Source organism: Apteryx mantelli, chromosome 31 (genome assembly GCF_036417845.1).
Source record: "Apteryx mantelli isolate bAptMan1 chromosome 31, bAptMan1.hap1, whole genome shotgun sequence".
NCBI classification, from domain to species: Eukaryota; Metazoa; Chordata; class Aves; order Apterygiformes; family Apterygidae; genus Apteryx; species Apteryx mantelli.
Window position 1 is genome coordinate 2,777,121 of NC_090008.1, and position 16,029 is coordinate 2,793,149.

Below are 16,029 nucleotides of genomic sequence, written 5' to 3' on the forward strand. Positions count from 1 at the left end.
TGGAGATGTAATAAGCTCATTTTGATGACCTCTCTATCCTAGGGCAGAATGACTAAAAATGCATTTGGGTAACCTTTGAATACCATACTTATTTGAAAAAAAATCTTTTAATATGTAAGCAAACAAAAATTTTCTTATAGATTATGTAACTCTTGATATGACTAATTAAAGCATATATAAAAACTCCTGGACAAAAAATATTGAACATTGACTCTGGAATTTAAAGATCAATATGTGCAAAAAGATATATTGAAGGTATATATTTGCTATTATTTTTCTCAAAAGCTATCACTCCTTTGGTACTATGTTAGTTAGCATGAGATGAATCATTCCTTGAGCTAGTTACCTGATGGTCTTGTTCAATTAATAGGGAGAAATCGCACTCCAGTTTTAGATATCTCACATTTATCCTCTTGGGTTATTGCAGTGAATGCCACTCAGAACCTGCAAATCAGTTTAACTGAAGGCAGGGGATTCATCACTGATAGCAGATGGACAAAGAAAAGTTTGACTGAAGTTAGTAGATACGTATAAATCTTATTTGTATGTAAATCTTAGACCAGAGTGTGCCTCTCTCTACATTGCTAAATAGCCAACATGTAGTAGATCAAGGTTTGCTGACATCAGTGCTGAGATGAAAAACAGAGGCCATTGAAATCAGAGAATGAAGTGCGCATATGATGCGACTGTTACTTGGGTAACAACTAAATATTTATCCCTTTATTAATTTAATAAAAAAAACCAGTAAGATATATATAAATAAGATAGCCAAGGAGCCTAATACTGCAGGAATACATATCATGACTAAACTTTTCTCCATCAGGAATAAATACAAATAATTTTATCTGGGATTCCCATAAACAGCTTTCTCTTGCATGAAAATCTTCACTCCTCCAAAGAACGAGCACGAAAAAAGAAAAAACAAACAAGAGAATAATATTTTAGAGACCCCCCCAAATTCAATAGGTTTGATCATGTCTTACATAAATTGGGTGAATGTACATTTACATTTTCACTTTTTGATTCAAGGGAGATTAAAACTTTAGTAAGTTGGTGACATCTGTTTCAGTCTGAAGAACTGCCTATAACTAAGGTTATAGTGACATCTATAGCAGTTAAGTCTTTCATTTGACACAAAGATTGAGCTTCGTCTTGCCTAACTCTAGAATTGATTATTCTTATCCTATGGTACAGGCCTAAAATAATTCACATAAATAACATTGTAGAAGTGTTTATTTCTTTTTAGAGACCATAAATGGCATCTGGGGCCAGGGTTTGTTTCACCTAATAAAAGTGCCTATAATGTTTCTACATGAGCGATAGTCTTTCCTGAGCTCTCTATACAACCACAGATTAGAATCGCAGGCATATACAGACTTACAGGGACCTCCGGTGGTCTCTAGTCCAACACCCTCCTCAAAGCAGAACTAACTTCAAAGCCAGATCATGTTGCTCAGGGCTTTGTCCAGTTGAGTTCTGAGTATCTTCAGGGATGGAGATTCTTCCACCTCTTTTTGCTACTGTTCAAGGGTTGCACCACTCTGTGATTTTTATTTTTTTATACCTTTCATCTAGTTGGAATTTTCTGTGCTGCAACTTGTGACCATTTCCTCTCATTCTTTCATTGTGCACCCAGGTAAAATAAACCCAGTGCCCTCGAGTTCTGCTTGTACACCACATACTGCCACTGTAGCACCGTAAATATGACTTTTGTCATTATTGTAAAAGACCATAGGGCTTGTATTGATGCCAGAGCGAGGGGTCTCAGGACTTGTCTGAGCTTGTTATGGCTTCAGCTGTTTCTAGCAACTGCCTAGTGGTCAATGACTACTGCTTGACCTGTTTTAGCTTGAGCTCTGTGAATGCCATCTATGGTAATTATGGTATGGATCTGTAGGTCTGATAAACCTATGCACCATTGTGCAACAAACAATGACCCTTTATGATAATCTATGATGGAGATGCTGTTATGAAACATCCAAACTTTAGCTAGGAACCAGTGGGAAGAAAGCAGACAATGTTAAGAGATACAAAAATGAACCCAAATGTGCTCAAGACTAAAGAAGAAGAAATTCCCATCATGAATGTCAGACTCCTCTTGGCATTAACTTCAGGGTGCTGATGACTTGTTGTAACCCCCTCTTTCCATTCTGCTTGAGGAAGATTTAGACTGTTCCCCTCAGGACCTAGGTGAACATTGGAAAGATCAGCATATTGCTAGATAAAAGGGGAAGATCCTTGGAAGATTTGTTTTCTTTTAATAGTAGTTTTAACTGTATTGCAGCTCTTTTATGTATTAGATAATTTGGAATACTGGACTGTTCACACATAAATTGGACTAATAATAAATTCTTAGCTCCACACATATGATGTACTCTCCTTTGCCCATGACAAGACTGTGTATAACACCATCTTGGTGGCCCTCAGTGGGACACTATGCACTGTAGAGGAGCCCAAAACTGGACACAATATTCCAAACGGGAGTGTCAGAAGTGCCAGATAAAGAGGAATAATCACTTATTTTGACTTGCTATCCATGCTCTTGCTAATGCAATTCAGCATGCAGTTAGCTTTAATCAGCACAAAGGTACACTAATGACTTCGCTTGCTGTGCACCAGGACTCCCAGGTCCTTTTCTGCAAGGTTGCTCCCTAGCCAGCCAGCCCTGGACCATACAGCTATACGCATTTATTTTCTTGCAGGTGTATGACTTTGCACTTACCTTTTTGGAATTTCAAGAGGTTTGTCAGGGCATTCTCCAGATTGTCAGGCTCCTTATGAATGGCAGCTGACCTTTAAATGATCAGTGTATGCTGCCTCACACATACACATCTCGGTTAGGTGTCATCCACAAACTTGATGAGAGAACACTCCATCCCATCATGTACGATAATGAATAAGATGTTAAACACTATAGGTCCCAGTAGAGACTACAGAGGGATGCTACAGAGGGTAACTGGCTGCAAGCTGGGCTTCAAACTTTTGACCAGAACCATCTGAGGCCAACAGTCCAGACAGCTTTCTACTTGCCTTATAGTCCACTCAGCCGGTCCACGCCTCCTCAGTCTGGCTACAAGGGTGTTTTAAGAGACCCTGTTTGTTAAGTTATGTGATTAAAAGCTCATCTCTGCAAGCACAAAGAAGCAATGGCAGGTAGGCAAACCCGAATAATATGCTGCCCTAGCTACTCCCAAGCCCATCACAGAAGAGAGATCAACCCATCAAGGGTGCATCTCCGCTAACACAGAAGAGTGCAGAGGCAAAATGACAGGTGGAGAAACCCAAATTACCTGCTCAGGTAAATGGACACCCTTTCCAGGCTCTTCCCAAGGCTGTTCCAGGAGACCCATAACCCCAAGGTCCAGGTATGAAATCCATCAGCATAAGTCAATGGGAGCAGCTCTGCAGAGCACCTTTGGACTGAGGGGTGGTTATTGCTTAGGGGTATGGGACACATTGTGGAAGACAAGGGAAGAGCATTTCAGGATTGCACAAGCCTTACTATGGGATGTTTAGGCAAGGAACGAAAGGGAGGGATCTAAGTGATTTGGGGTAGAAGAAACATGGGAAACTAGAGGGATAAAGGGGATAAAAAGGGCCGGTCACAGGTAAAGAACTTGCTGGTCAGTAAGCTTGTCTGGCCATGCCCTATTTAATTCCTTTCTAACTATTTTTTGGGATGAGGAGGCTCTATATTCTGTGTGCATGTGCGTGTAAGTTTAAGTGCCAGCAACTGGAGTCAGACCATGCATCAGAGGTCCCGTGTGCCTGTGGTGCCAGCAACTGGAGCGAGCGAGGGTCTGAGTTGGTGAAGTGACCTGGGAGCCAGGAGGGTGTGAGTGTGTCTCTAAGGGTGAGACCACAGCGTAGTTGGCTACTGCGGGGACCAGGGGAGTCCCAGTCAACTGCCAGGGAGACCATAAGGTCTGGGGATCTACTGGGAGACCATTTTGTGTGTGTGTGTCAGAGAGATCATAGGAAGATATATATGTGCACCTTTGTGTTTCTAAGGGTGAGACAACACAAATATTGCCTACAGGAGCGACCAGGGGAGTCCTGGCCAGCTGCCAGAGAGACAGTGGGGTCTGGGCATCAACTGAGACCTGTTTCTCTGTGTGTGTGTCTGGTGTGTGTGTGTGTGTGTGTGTGTGTGTGTGTGTGTGTGTCTGGTGTGTGTGTGTGTGTGTGTGTGTGTCTGGTGTGTATGTGTCTCTAAGGGTGAGGCACTTGGGAAGAGCAAGGGGAGAGCACACCATATCGCCAGGCCACTTCACTCACCATGGGAAAAAGTCAGGGTAAGAGGGCTGCTGAGCTCTGAACTGGGGCACTGGTAGCTGGTAGCTGCCAGCCTCTGGATTTGCTTTCACTGTCTGGAGGATGTTGGATTCTGTTGTCAGCCAGAACTTGTCACTGTGATACCAGGATTTGGGGCCCTCTCCCAGGAGGTGGGATCCCCCAGCAAGTCAGATTCATACTCTTGCCTGTGAATACTGTGCTCCAGGATTGCTCCAGAGTCAGCAAGGCCTTTTGTGCAGCTGCAAGGCGCAAGGCAGGCAGGAGGAAGAGCGCAGGACAGGGCAAAGTTCCGCGCAGTGGTGGAGGAAGTGAAATGAGAGGAGCCCTCTACCCTGAGCATGTGGGCTGGAACCAGTGAAGAGGGAAGACTTCCACTTCCAGATTTCTAGATCTACCTGGACTAAATGGACGTGCTGGAGGAAGTGTCCGGCAAAGGGCCTCAAAGATGTTTAAGGGACTGGAGTATCTGTCATACGAGTGAAGAAGACAGGGCTGCGCCGCAGTATGCACAGAAGTATTTTGGGTGAAGCAGAGGAGACACAGGCTCTTCAGGGAGGATGTTAACACAGAGCTCAGGGGCTTATTGCCACAGATGCTAGGTGGGTTGAGGAGTCCAGTGGGATCCCAGCAGAGCTGTGCTTTTCTCCTAGGTTCATTTTAGCACAGGGCACAACCACTGCTCCCCAAAATGCCTTTCAAACAGATGCTCCTTGCCCCATGTCAGATGACTTGAGGTAGGGAATTGACTATGCTGGGCTGCAGGACTTTACCCAGATGCACACAGAGGAATGTCACGTCCCTGTCACTAACAGGGCTTGTCTGTTTGGTCCTGGCCTGTGTAGTAGTAAGTACATTTACCTGTTCCTGACCCACTGGATAAAGGGACTGAATGAGGTGTTTTGTTAATTCCTTTATTTGGGAAATTTCTTCTCTGCTCACTGAGATCTCCAGCACACGAAGGCCCTGATGCTATCCCAAACACTGTACAGTGAGCCTAACCAGGGATCCAAGGAGACATATGGGATGAGAACCTCTCTTGGCAAAGCCTGGTCCGGGCTTGCAAACCCTGACTACTACAGTTCCTGGGCAAAGCGACAGTGGCTTCTGTGCCCTGCAAGGCACAGTCACCAGAGGGCCCTCAAACTTACCAGGACTTGCTTGTTTCTGACTGTCGGGCCTGCTTCTCTTCGAGTACTCGCGGCACTGTTTCCCGAGGTCTGTGCTCTGATCCTTCACTTTGGAGGCAGAGGACAGTGTGAACCGGAGGAAAAGCAACAGGCCTTTGGCACTTTCCGTGCTTCACTCGGGTCTGGTCCTGAAATGGGAAGCGCTGGTGCCGAAAGTCTGGGACACGGGAGTGGGGCCCAGCTCAGTGCTCTGTAAGAGCACGGCACATTGCTGGGCTCAGTACATATAACCACGTAGGAGCCTGAGATCCTGGAGATGTGAGTTGTCTCCCGCACATCTGCCTGCTGGAGTCGGTTACTGGGGGAGGGAGCAGCTGTGAGAGCACTCAGGGTGTTCGGTCAGTGCCTAAATCTTACCCCTCATTATTTCTCTTGAAGACAGGTCCCAGGGATCTTCTCCAAGGGATCTGGCAAGTGGGACCCTCCCCCGTCCCCACCACTTCTCCTCTGTTACCACCTCCTCCTGCCTCATGGATCTTCCTGTGCCTCCATCTATTCCCTCCCCCTTCTCCTTCCCACATCCCCCTCCAGTGGGAATCCTGTCTCTCAAACACAGTGCTCCCTGGATCCAACCCCAGCAGGGATTCAGCCTCCACAGCGAGGGCTCTGGAAGGGGAAGCACTCTCCCTGAGTGACATCTATGAGAATGTTTCCCCCCCTGCGACCTGCAGGTGACTCAGGACATCCCCTGGCCAGGCCTGGACCACCTCGGCTACCTCCAGGAGCAATACTGACCCGCACACAGCACTGTCACGTGCCTGCAGCACTGCTCTTCGAGCACTGCTCAGTTCATGGCACATGCCAGATGAAAATGTCCAATTCCATATAAATAAAGAGGCCCTGATAAGCTTCTGGACAAAGCTTGATTTGGGCAGGGGGAGCCATATCCAGCTAGGGGAGGAAAACTCCATTAGCAGGGATGTGTCCAGCAGTGGTCAGCAGGAGGGAGCAGGGAGAGAGTGCGAGGGATAAGGCAGATACAATTTGACCCTTCCCCAGGATGTGCTCCAATTCCTGATATGTTCTCAGATCATTCCAGGCATTTCTGAGCCAGAGGTTGTGCCTAAGCCCAATGAAGTACATATACCCTATCCTCCAGGTATGGGTCTAGTCCTTCAGGCACTTAGTTATACTTCCAGCCTCCACACTGAGGAGGCCGGCACAGACCATGGCAGTGTAGACTAAGGCAAGGCATCTCAGCATTCAAAGACACAGAATGTGACAGAAAATTTTCCTGGCAGCTGGCAGATCCTTCCCAGGACCACATCACGTTGCACGTGACACCTGTTTTCTCCCTCCCAGCATTTGGCCAGCTGGACTAGTGAAATGGTCCCAAGGACGGTTTTTTGCAGCCACCCGGACTTGACTTTCTGTAACCTAACAGCAAGAGAAGCAGCTGGACTTTGGGACTTGGCAAAGGGAAGGGAGGGGGCTTCATATAAGGTGGATGATGGGAGACTGTGAAGGGAGAGGGGAGAGAGAGCGATAACTGACTAGGTCAGATACCTCCTGGACTGAGGGTAAGCTGGGCATTGCAGGAATGGAAACCCTTTGGTACATACAAGAACAGAGCCCTGTGGGACATCTACAGGGAGGCATTATGGGCACATGGGACTCTGGAAGAGTTCCATCATGAAAGGAGAGACGCACCTGGAAAGGCTGGCCCAAAGTGCCCAGGGGTGCCCTTGGACTGTGCCACTTCCTTCTGCCTTTCACTTTATGGTGCTCTTTGAACAAGCACAGGCCATGTCCTTGAGCAAATGCTGTGTGGGTGATTTGTGTGTGAGCAGCAATTACACACGCAAAAACACATGGGGTGCACTCAATTAGCAATCATGCAGCCAGTCATCAAGCTTCACGCCCAGAAGTCCTTTAATGAGGAACACTTCCAGGAAAACAGCAGAAGCATCTCTGAGCCAAAATACCTTCAGGGCTGGTGAGGCTGAAGAAGGGACACAGGGATGCTCTGGAAAGCCCCAGCCGTGTTCAGCACATTAAATCAGCAATGGATGATTTCTAGGGTTCACTTGCAGGGATCATAGCATTCAAGAAGCCCCACAAATACTCTTGCCATGAGCGTGACCCACACTGCAACCCATGTTCAGACAGTCCCTTGGGCAACTCCACTCACCGTGTTGCTTCTCTCAGTCCCTTCTCTGTTCCGCCCTGGCAAGGACATGCACTGCGACCACCCCAGCAAGGAGGGTTCCCAGCCCTGCCATCAACAGCGGTGCTCTGATGTGACAGTAGAAGAGTGGAGGGACACCTGGCAAATGAATGCACTATGAGGGCTCAGGTAAGTTTGAAAACACCAAGTGGGGCTGATGCCTGAGCTGGGAAACTTAAGTGTTGCTCAGACAAAGACAGTGAGCCTCAGCGCTCCTTGCTGGAGCACTAAGCCCTCAGCTTCAGCACCAACACCACAAACACACCTGTATGGCAGTGTTGCATAGTGGTATCTCAACCTGGAGCTCAAGTACCCCCTGACTTCCCAAATGCCTGAATTTTGCACTCAAGAATGGGGAGGCAGAAAAGCCATTAGGTGACCTGGGTACTTCTAGATCCCAATCAGACCCTCTTCCTTCCCACAGCTTGTCCCTGGTACCTGTCATGGAGAGGGCCAGCACCTGACTAGTTCCTGGAAAACTCTCTGGGAGCTGAGCCAGTTGCTGGCTACACACTGGTAATTCCCTACATGGCCCAGCTCCAAGGCTTTGGTGTACAGGACCATCCCTGAGTTGTTCAAAACAGAACAGGCTGTGATCAGCAACAATGCTTGGGCAGTGGGGAAGGATAAGAGGAGCTTCCTGCTCGGAGGCAATGCCAGGCTGTGCAGGTAGTTGAGGGCCCCTGGCTGGCTCTCCATGTGGCAGGTCCTGAGAGTTCATCTCTCTCTCAGGAGGAAAAAGATCTTCCATAGTATTGGTGAGAAAAAGTGAAAAAATAATCTCTGTTAAGCTCCAGATTGCCAATGCACAGGTTTTGCCTTAATTTCACTCCCTTTTCTCCTTAAAAGAGAGAAAAAAATGTTATAAGCAATTTCTATTTCTAGTGGATCAGATAATTTGATTCTTCAAGCTTCTCAACCTTGTTTTGGACCTATTGCACACCTGAGCTCCCTGCTCCTGCACCTTTCATGTGCGGTCCCTAGGGAGCAGTCTGGGGCCCCATCCCCAGCAGCGCTGAGACAGCACTGATGTCCATCAACGCCTGTGCCTGTGCCCAGCTGGAGATGCAAACACTCCTACAAGCAGTATCAAACTTCACTTCCCCCACAGACCATGAGATTCCACTCACCCATCACGGTGACCTGCACCTGCAGGCTCTGGGCTGCAGCTTTCCCACTGGAGGCTGTGCAGTAATACAGCCCAGCGTCACTCCCCTGGGCTGACGGGATCACATAGTGGGTGTCCTTTCCCAGAACCTGTGCTGAACCCTCTCGGTGCCAGGAGAAGGAGATGGGACCTGCACTTGCCACCACCAAGCAGCTCAGAACCAGGCGCTCACCCTCCTTCACCTGTCCGCCATGGGGCTGCACCTCCAGGGACACTTCAAAGATGATAGGGACTCCTGTGAGAAGGAGGGAAAGGAAACATGCTGGTTTCACTATAGCCCTGGAGGGAAGAGGGGTCCAAGAGAGCTGACTGATATCCAAGGATCACCTCCTCCAAGCTCAAGAACAGTCCATCCCAACAAGCACGAATTCAGTCAAAGGTGGCAGGAGGCCTGCATGGATGAACAAGGAGCTCCTGACTAAATTCAAACATAAAAAGGAAGTCTACAAGAGGAGGAGCAGAGTCAGGTGACCCAGAAGGAATATAGAGACACTGTCCAAGCATGAACAGATGGCATAAAGAGAGCTAAAGCCCACCTGGAGTTGAAACTGGCAAGGGACATGAAGGGCCACAAGAAAGGCTTCTACAAGTACATAAGCAGCAAAGGGAAGGCTAGGGGAAGTGTGAGCTTTCTGCTAAATGTGGCAGGGGCCCTGGTGACAAAGGACACAGAAAAGGTGGAGGAACTGAATACCTTCTTCATATCAAGTCTTTATTGGAAAGACTGGCCTTCAGGAATCCCAAGCCCCTGAGACTAGAGGGGAAGTCTGGAGCAATGAAAACTTAACCTTGGTGGAGGAGGATCAGTTTAGGGAGCACTTAAACAAACTGGACATCCACAGGCAAATGAGCCCTGATGGGACGCACCTGGGGGTGCTGAGGGAGCTGACTGATGTCATTCCAAAGCCACTCTCAATTATCTTTGAAAGGTCATGGCAACTGTGAGAGGTTCCTGAGGACTCGAAGAGATCAAATGCCACCCCTATCTTTAGGAAGGGCAAGAAAGAGCATCCAGGGAACTTCAGGCCAGTCAGCCTCACCCCAGTCCCTGGGAAAGTGATGAAGCAAGTCCAGTAAACCTTTTCCAGACATGTGAAGGACAGGAAGGCGACCTGGAGTAGTCAGAATGGATTTATGAAGGAAAAATCATACTTAACCAACCTGACAGCCTTCTATGATGGAATGACTAGCTGGGTAGATGAGGGGAGAGCAGTGGATGTTGTTTCCTTGACTTTAGTAAGGCTTTTGACACTGTCTCCCATAACATCCTCATAGACAAGCTGATGAAGTGTGGGCTAGATAAGTAGACAGAGAATTGGGCTGGAAACTGGCTGAACTGTCTGGCTCAGAGGGTTGTGATCAACAACACTAAATTCAGCTGGAGGCCAGTCACTCGTGGTGTCCCCAGAGGTTGATACCGGGGCCAATAATGTTTAACTTTCTTATTAATGGCCTGGGCAATGGGACTGAATGAATCCTCAGCAAGTCTGCAGACCATACAAGACTGGAAGAAGTGGTTGCTATGCAAGATGGGTGTGTGGCTATTCAGAGGGCCCTGGATAGGCTGGAGAAATGGACAGAGAGGAACCTCATGAAGTTCAACAAAGGGAAGTGCCAAGTCCTGCACCTGGGGAGAAATAATCCCAGGGACCAGGACACTCTGGGGGCCAACTGGCTGGAGATCAACTTGGCAGAGAAGGCCCTGTGGGGGTCCTGGTGGACAAGAAGCTGAACATGAGTCAGGAGTGTGCCTTTGTGCCAAAGAAGTCCAATGGTATCCTGGGCTGCATTAGAAGTGCATTGCCAGCAGGTTGAGGGAGGTGATCCTCCTACTCTATGCAGCCCTGGTGAGGCCACATCTGGAGTACTGTGTCCGGTTCTGGATTCCCTAGAACAAGAGAGACATAGACCTGCTGGAGTGAGTCCAGCAAAAGGCTGTGAAGATGGTTAAGGGACTGGAACAGCTGACATACAAGGAAAGACTGAGAGAGCTGTGCCTGTTTAGCCTGGAGAAGAGATGGCTCGGGGGGGATCTTATCAACACTTATAAAAATCTGAAGGAAGGGTGTGAAGAGCACAGAGCCAGACTCTTCTCAGTGGTGCCCAGTGACAGGACAAGAGGCAATGGGCACAAGCAGAAACACAGGAAATGCCACTTGAACACAAGAAATCACTTCTTTGCTGTGAGAGTTACCCAGAGAGGTTGTGGAGACTCCATCCTTGGAGATATTCAAAACCCAACTGGACACGGTCTGGATCAACCTCCTGACCCTGCCTGAGCAGGGGTGTTGGACCAGATATCCTCCAGAGTCCTTTCTAACTTCAATAATTCTGTGATCTGTGGTTCTAGAGTAGACATTCTCAGTGAAACACTGATTTGTCCAAATGGTGAATGATTGGGGATGTTGAGTGTTTGGCACAAGAAGGAAGAAACAGTGGTAGAGGGGCTGTCAGAATAGCAGGTGTTGATGGCACTGAAATCAGCAGGACAGAAATATCCTGGCCCCTCTCAATGAATCTTCCCAGGACACTTGGGGAAAACAGGTGCCAGTCTAACCCAAGGAACAGTCTGAAAAAGGACAGCCTGCCTCCACAATGAAAGGAAGACTTCTGCCAGAGAGAAATGATGTTTAGAAGGTAAATGACAGGACCAGAGCCTTTAAGACACCATAAAGTAAGAAAGTCCGAGGGCCCAGAGATGTGGGACAGGACGCAGAGACAAAGGATCCTAATCAGTCCCAACTCACAGACAGAACAAAAGGCACATCCAAAAAAGGCACTAAGTCACTAAAAGAAAAAAAACAAAACAAAACAAAACAAAACAAAACAAAAAAAACCAGGAGATGTTAGAAGACATAACCTGGAATCCCTTTTCCTCTATTCCATCAGAAGGACTACTGGGCAGGTGGTTGTGTGAGTAAGAAAGTTTGGGGGGGGGCGTTTCTTGTAAGGTAAAATGACCATGCCCTCCTACAATGTCTGTCATTGAGCTTTACTGTGTTCCTGCTACACTGTTACAACATTATTTCCTCCAGCAGCAGTGCTGGTGGAGAGAGCCCAACCACTCGGCATCTTTAAGACTGGTGAATCCATCTGGAGTTTGTGTTTTCCAGGCCATGCTCACCACCTGCAAGTGTCCCTGGGCCATAAAAACAGCAACTACGCCCTTGGAGGCTCCAGCCCAGCAGAAGCTGTGCCCAGATCCCAGGACCTGCCATTCTCTCCAAGCATTCTCAACAATCCCCAGCACCTGCCCCCAGTCCCTATCATGCAGACTTACGTTTTACAGTAATGGGTATTTGGGGGCTCCATTTCTGCACGCTGGAGGTCTCCGTCCGCACCTCACAGGAGTAGGACCCAGACTCAGCCAGCCCCACTGCTGGCACCGAGTACTTCAAGAAGCTCTTGGGGCCTTGAAGGACTGTGCCATTTCTGTAGAAAAGGTACTGAAGGCGGGTGTGGGATTTGTGGGGGCTGAGGTGCGTAACACAGCTCATGTTGAGGGGACTTCCTTCGAGAGGTTCAGTTGAGTTGTCCATGCTCAGAACCGGGGAGGAAAATAGCTCTGGAAAGGAAATCTTTTCTTTTTTCTTCCTCTTCTTTTTGAAGTGGAAGATATATTAACCCCCCGCCCCTGGAAGGTGTCTGGTCTCTTTGAAGGGACCTTATGGGGCTGCATCACCTCTCAGGATGCAGGAGGGACCCGACAATCGTTCTTCCTCACTGGAGAAGGGTACGTAGGGGTAAGACTCTGGGATGGGTATAGAGAGTGTCCTAGAGTCAGACAGAGGTGGGTCTAACTGGGCAGGTCTTTTTGCTGTGGTGGGGTGGGTTCTGGGTTTGGGTATATTCCTTCACTGTCATTCATAGCACTGTCCCAGCTCAGCAATCACATAAATTCCCTCACCACTTCTGTCCTGCAATTTTCACCACATGATACCCTGAGTAAGATGGAAGGCTGAGGGAACAATCCCCTCATCGTGCACTATTAGGATAGACCATGAAAATGTGTTGGCACCTGCTGGCTTTGGCCAGTCCCTACCCTGGGGACATAAACCTGCTCCTACATGCAGCAATAGAAGGCTGAACTCTGCTCCCCATGCCCTGGGAGTGAACACAGTGTAGCCAACCTGGCTGCACTCAGTGATACTCTGTGAGCATCAAAATGATGTAACTGTTGATTTTGTTCAAAATAGGGCCTTTATTAACTGCACTACACCCATGGGAAGAACAACCCTCCCAGGAAGCCAGGACCATCCTGACCTATAGGCAACAGGTGTCCCAGTGCCGCCCAACCTGAAGACTCACAGGAATTTCTTACCTTGAACTGAAACATGTAAGACGCGAGACTCCCTTTTAATTAGTGATGAAATGGAATTTATCTGTCCTGTGCAGTGATATCTTCCACTGTGGTGTGTCTGTGCTTGGGGAATAGACAGCTCTGGTGATGCATATTGTGGAGTGATGTCTGATCCATCTTTGTAATATCTTACCATGGACACACTCCAATTATTCCACCCCCGGCACCGCATGTGCAGTGGGTCGCCCTCAAACACCATGTATGAAGGGACCTGGAGAATTATCCAGTCTGAAAGAGATGCCGAGAGCAGCAGCTGAAAGGAGCCCTTGAATGAGGGACAAGCTCTGCAGTGCTCTGTGTCACATAAGGGGTGCAGGCTGTGCTCATCAGAGCAGGGTGTGAGGGAGGGGGAGGGAAGGCAGGACAAAAGGCCTCCAAAGCCTAGCTTGCAAAGCACCAGAACCAAGAGCATTACTCCTATTATCCCTGCAGGAGCTGCATTTGTCCCAGGACAAAACAAGCAGCTTCCATGCTGAAGCCCATGGGTCCCAAGGCAGGGGGAGAGCAAGACTTTTCCCTGGAACACTTCACTCACCGTAGGAGACGGTCAAGGTAACAGAGTTGCTGTGCATGGAGCCAGGGCTCTGACACTGGTATTTGCCTGTTTGCTTGTGCTTTGCATTTGTGATCCTGTAGGTGTCTGTGTCTGTACGTGCAAAGAGCTTGTCATTGTGATACCAGGCTGTTGAGCCCTGTCCCGACAGATGGGATCCCTGGCACGTCAGAGTCACACTCTCCCCTGGAAATATCATACTCCATGGTGGGTCCAGAGTCAGCAGGGATGTCTGTGCAGCTGCGAGGGGCCAGGCAGGTAGGAAGGGAGTAGCAGGACAGACAAGAGGTCAGTTTAACAGTAGCAGGGATGAGAGGAGTCCCCAACCCCGAGCACATGGGCTGGGACCAGGGAAGAGGGCAGGACCCCACTGCTGACTGGGCACTGGAAGAATTTGTCGGACTGTCTATTCTTGCCGATCAGTCAGTGCTGAATACCGCCTATTCCACAATACCCTGTGCTGTCTAGCACTCTGGGGAGCCAAGCACTGTGTCGGATAACAGCATTGCTATGCTATACTCTGATGTCTGTTAAGGGGATACCAGACCTGCTACGCTCCCAAGACCCGTAGTGTTGTTCAGCAATAACAGTCTAGGACTCCAAGAGCTGTCACCATAAATCTGCAAGCAAAAAGACTCACCAGCAAGGCTTAAGGCTTGAGGTGAAGGGAAGAATGAAAGAAGAGGTGAGTTCTGGGGGCATCCACAATCACATCCAGGCTGATGATGCAGAAGTCTGAGAGCTGTGGGCTGTGGGGCATCAGACTGAGCAGCTACTGCCTTTTGGGGCTGGTCCCAACCCTTCCAACAAGGGCTGGCAGGGTAAGGTCAGAGCTGTCATAGTATTATGGAAATAGGTGCAGGGATCATGCCAGGGCTGCATGCTCTGTGGTGCAGAACTGGGAAGAGCCCCAGGGACATGACTGTCAGAGCTTCCCAGTCCCTGTGTCCCCAGCACAGAAAAGAGTGACACTGGACTTGGACAAAGCCATCCTAGGGTCAGACTATGACAAGGTCTGCTCCTGTCTGCCAGGACACTGGAACACCTGCCACCAGCACATCCTCACTGCCCCAGCAGCAGCAAGACCTCCCCATTCCCACCACATTCATACCTACTAGCCTTATTTGATCCACTCCCCTTCCTCTTCCTCCCCAAAAACAACTGGGACCACCACCCCCAGCCCCAAAGAGAAAGCCAAGAGCCTACACTGCTCCAACCCAATCTCCAAACTGTACAAACCACTCTTCCCTTCCTTGGGCAGAGTGAAACCCCCTCCTGATGGACGTAGACCCATACTAGACGATTGTCAGGTGCAGATGCCCACAGTGCCTGGCACAGTCTGTGTTGGAGATGAAGACCCCTCTGCCCTCCGTCCAGTCCCTGAAGCCCACTGGGACCCTGTGACTCTTCAGGGACGCAGGCTCCCTCCCCACAGCTTCATGGGCTGTCCATGCTGGGGGACAGCAGCAGGCACCAGCCCTCCCCCCATGCCCTCTCCAGCCCCAACACCCAGCCCACAGCCCCCTTTGCTGCACTCACTGACGAGAAGCAGAGCTGTGCTCCCCACCATCCTGGAATGGGGAACAGGTGCTTGCTGACTTTCCTGAACAGAGAGCAGTGGTGATGTCCCTTGAACAGAGTTGCTCTTCTGAGAAAAGAGGAAGGAAATGTCTTTCTTTTTTATTGCTATTATGTGAAGAAATGAGCCCTGCTAACAGGAAACCTAACTGTTCCTGTAATGACTGTGATGAGTCCACTTTTTTCTCACTTCATTGAGAGGTCAGGACTCACTCTGTCCCTGGAATCCACAGCCCCATCCGGCTGCCTCTGCTTCATGCAACTCCTCCATCCCCAGGCGTGCCTGAGATCCCTCCTCTGTTCCTCCTGGGGTGACTGTCATCACTTGCTGGGGTTGTTACACACAGATAAAAGAGATTGCAACATTTTTCTGTCCTAAGGCTCTTGATGCTTGCCATTCCCCTCCTTCCTCAGTGTCTTGGAGTCCATTCATCAGCAAGAGAGTCCCTGCCTAGCCCTCAAGTGGCAGGAACCTCAGGCTCTTCTGGAGTCATAGGCTAGATTTGTGATTTTCCTGGACCTTTCTCTCTACCATAAAAACTTTCTCTGTGCTGGAGAGCAGACACCAACAGGGAAGAAACAGGCTGGTTTCTGCTGCTTGTTCGTGACATGGATCACATTGATTTGGTCATGGCAGGAACAGGGCTAGTTTTGAGAACCCTCTGCACCACACAATTTCTTGTATAAACCACATTTCAGCAGAGTTGCCCTGAAAGATAT

At 48.9% G+C, this 16,029-nt stretch overlaps 1 protein-coding gene across 1 annotated transcript; it reads right to left on the bottom strand.

The window, feature by feature from the left end:
• Positions 1-7,627: 7,627 nt before the first annotated feature.
• On the bottom strand, positions 7,628-15,301 carry LOC106500294 (Fc receptor-like protein 3). The gene is made up of 7 exons (XM_067313154.1): positions 15,265-15,301; positions 14,372-14,386; positions 13,714-13,971; positions 13,140-13,406; positions 12,099-12,383; positions 8,781-9,053; positions 7,628-7,749 (listed from the first exon to the last, which is right to left on the bottom strand). Exons 1-7 carry the CDS (start codon positions 15,299-15,301, stop codon positions 7,628-7,630), a joined length of 1,257 nt encoding a protein of 418 aa, XP_067169255.1.
• Positions 15,302-16,029: the final 728 nt, after the last annotated feature.

Bases quoted from the DNA above. Each gene is read 5' to 3' on its own strand.
- LOC106500294 (XM_067313154.1), bottom strand. From the start codon at position 15,301: ATGGTGGGGAGCACAGCTCTGCTTCTCGTCAGTGAGT. The intron at 13,407-13,713 runs GTGAGTGAAGTG...CATCTCTTTCAG, and splicing joins TACCTTGACCGTCTCCTACG to ACTGGATAATTCTCCAGGTC. The intron at 7,750-8,780 runs GTGAGTGGAATC...TTCATTTGCCAG, and splicing joins GGTGCAGGTCACCGTGATGG to GTGTCCCTCCACTCTTCTAC.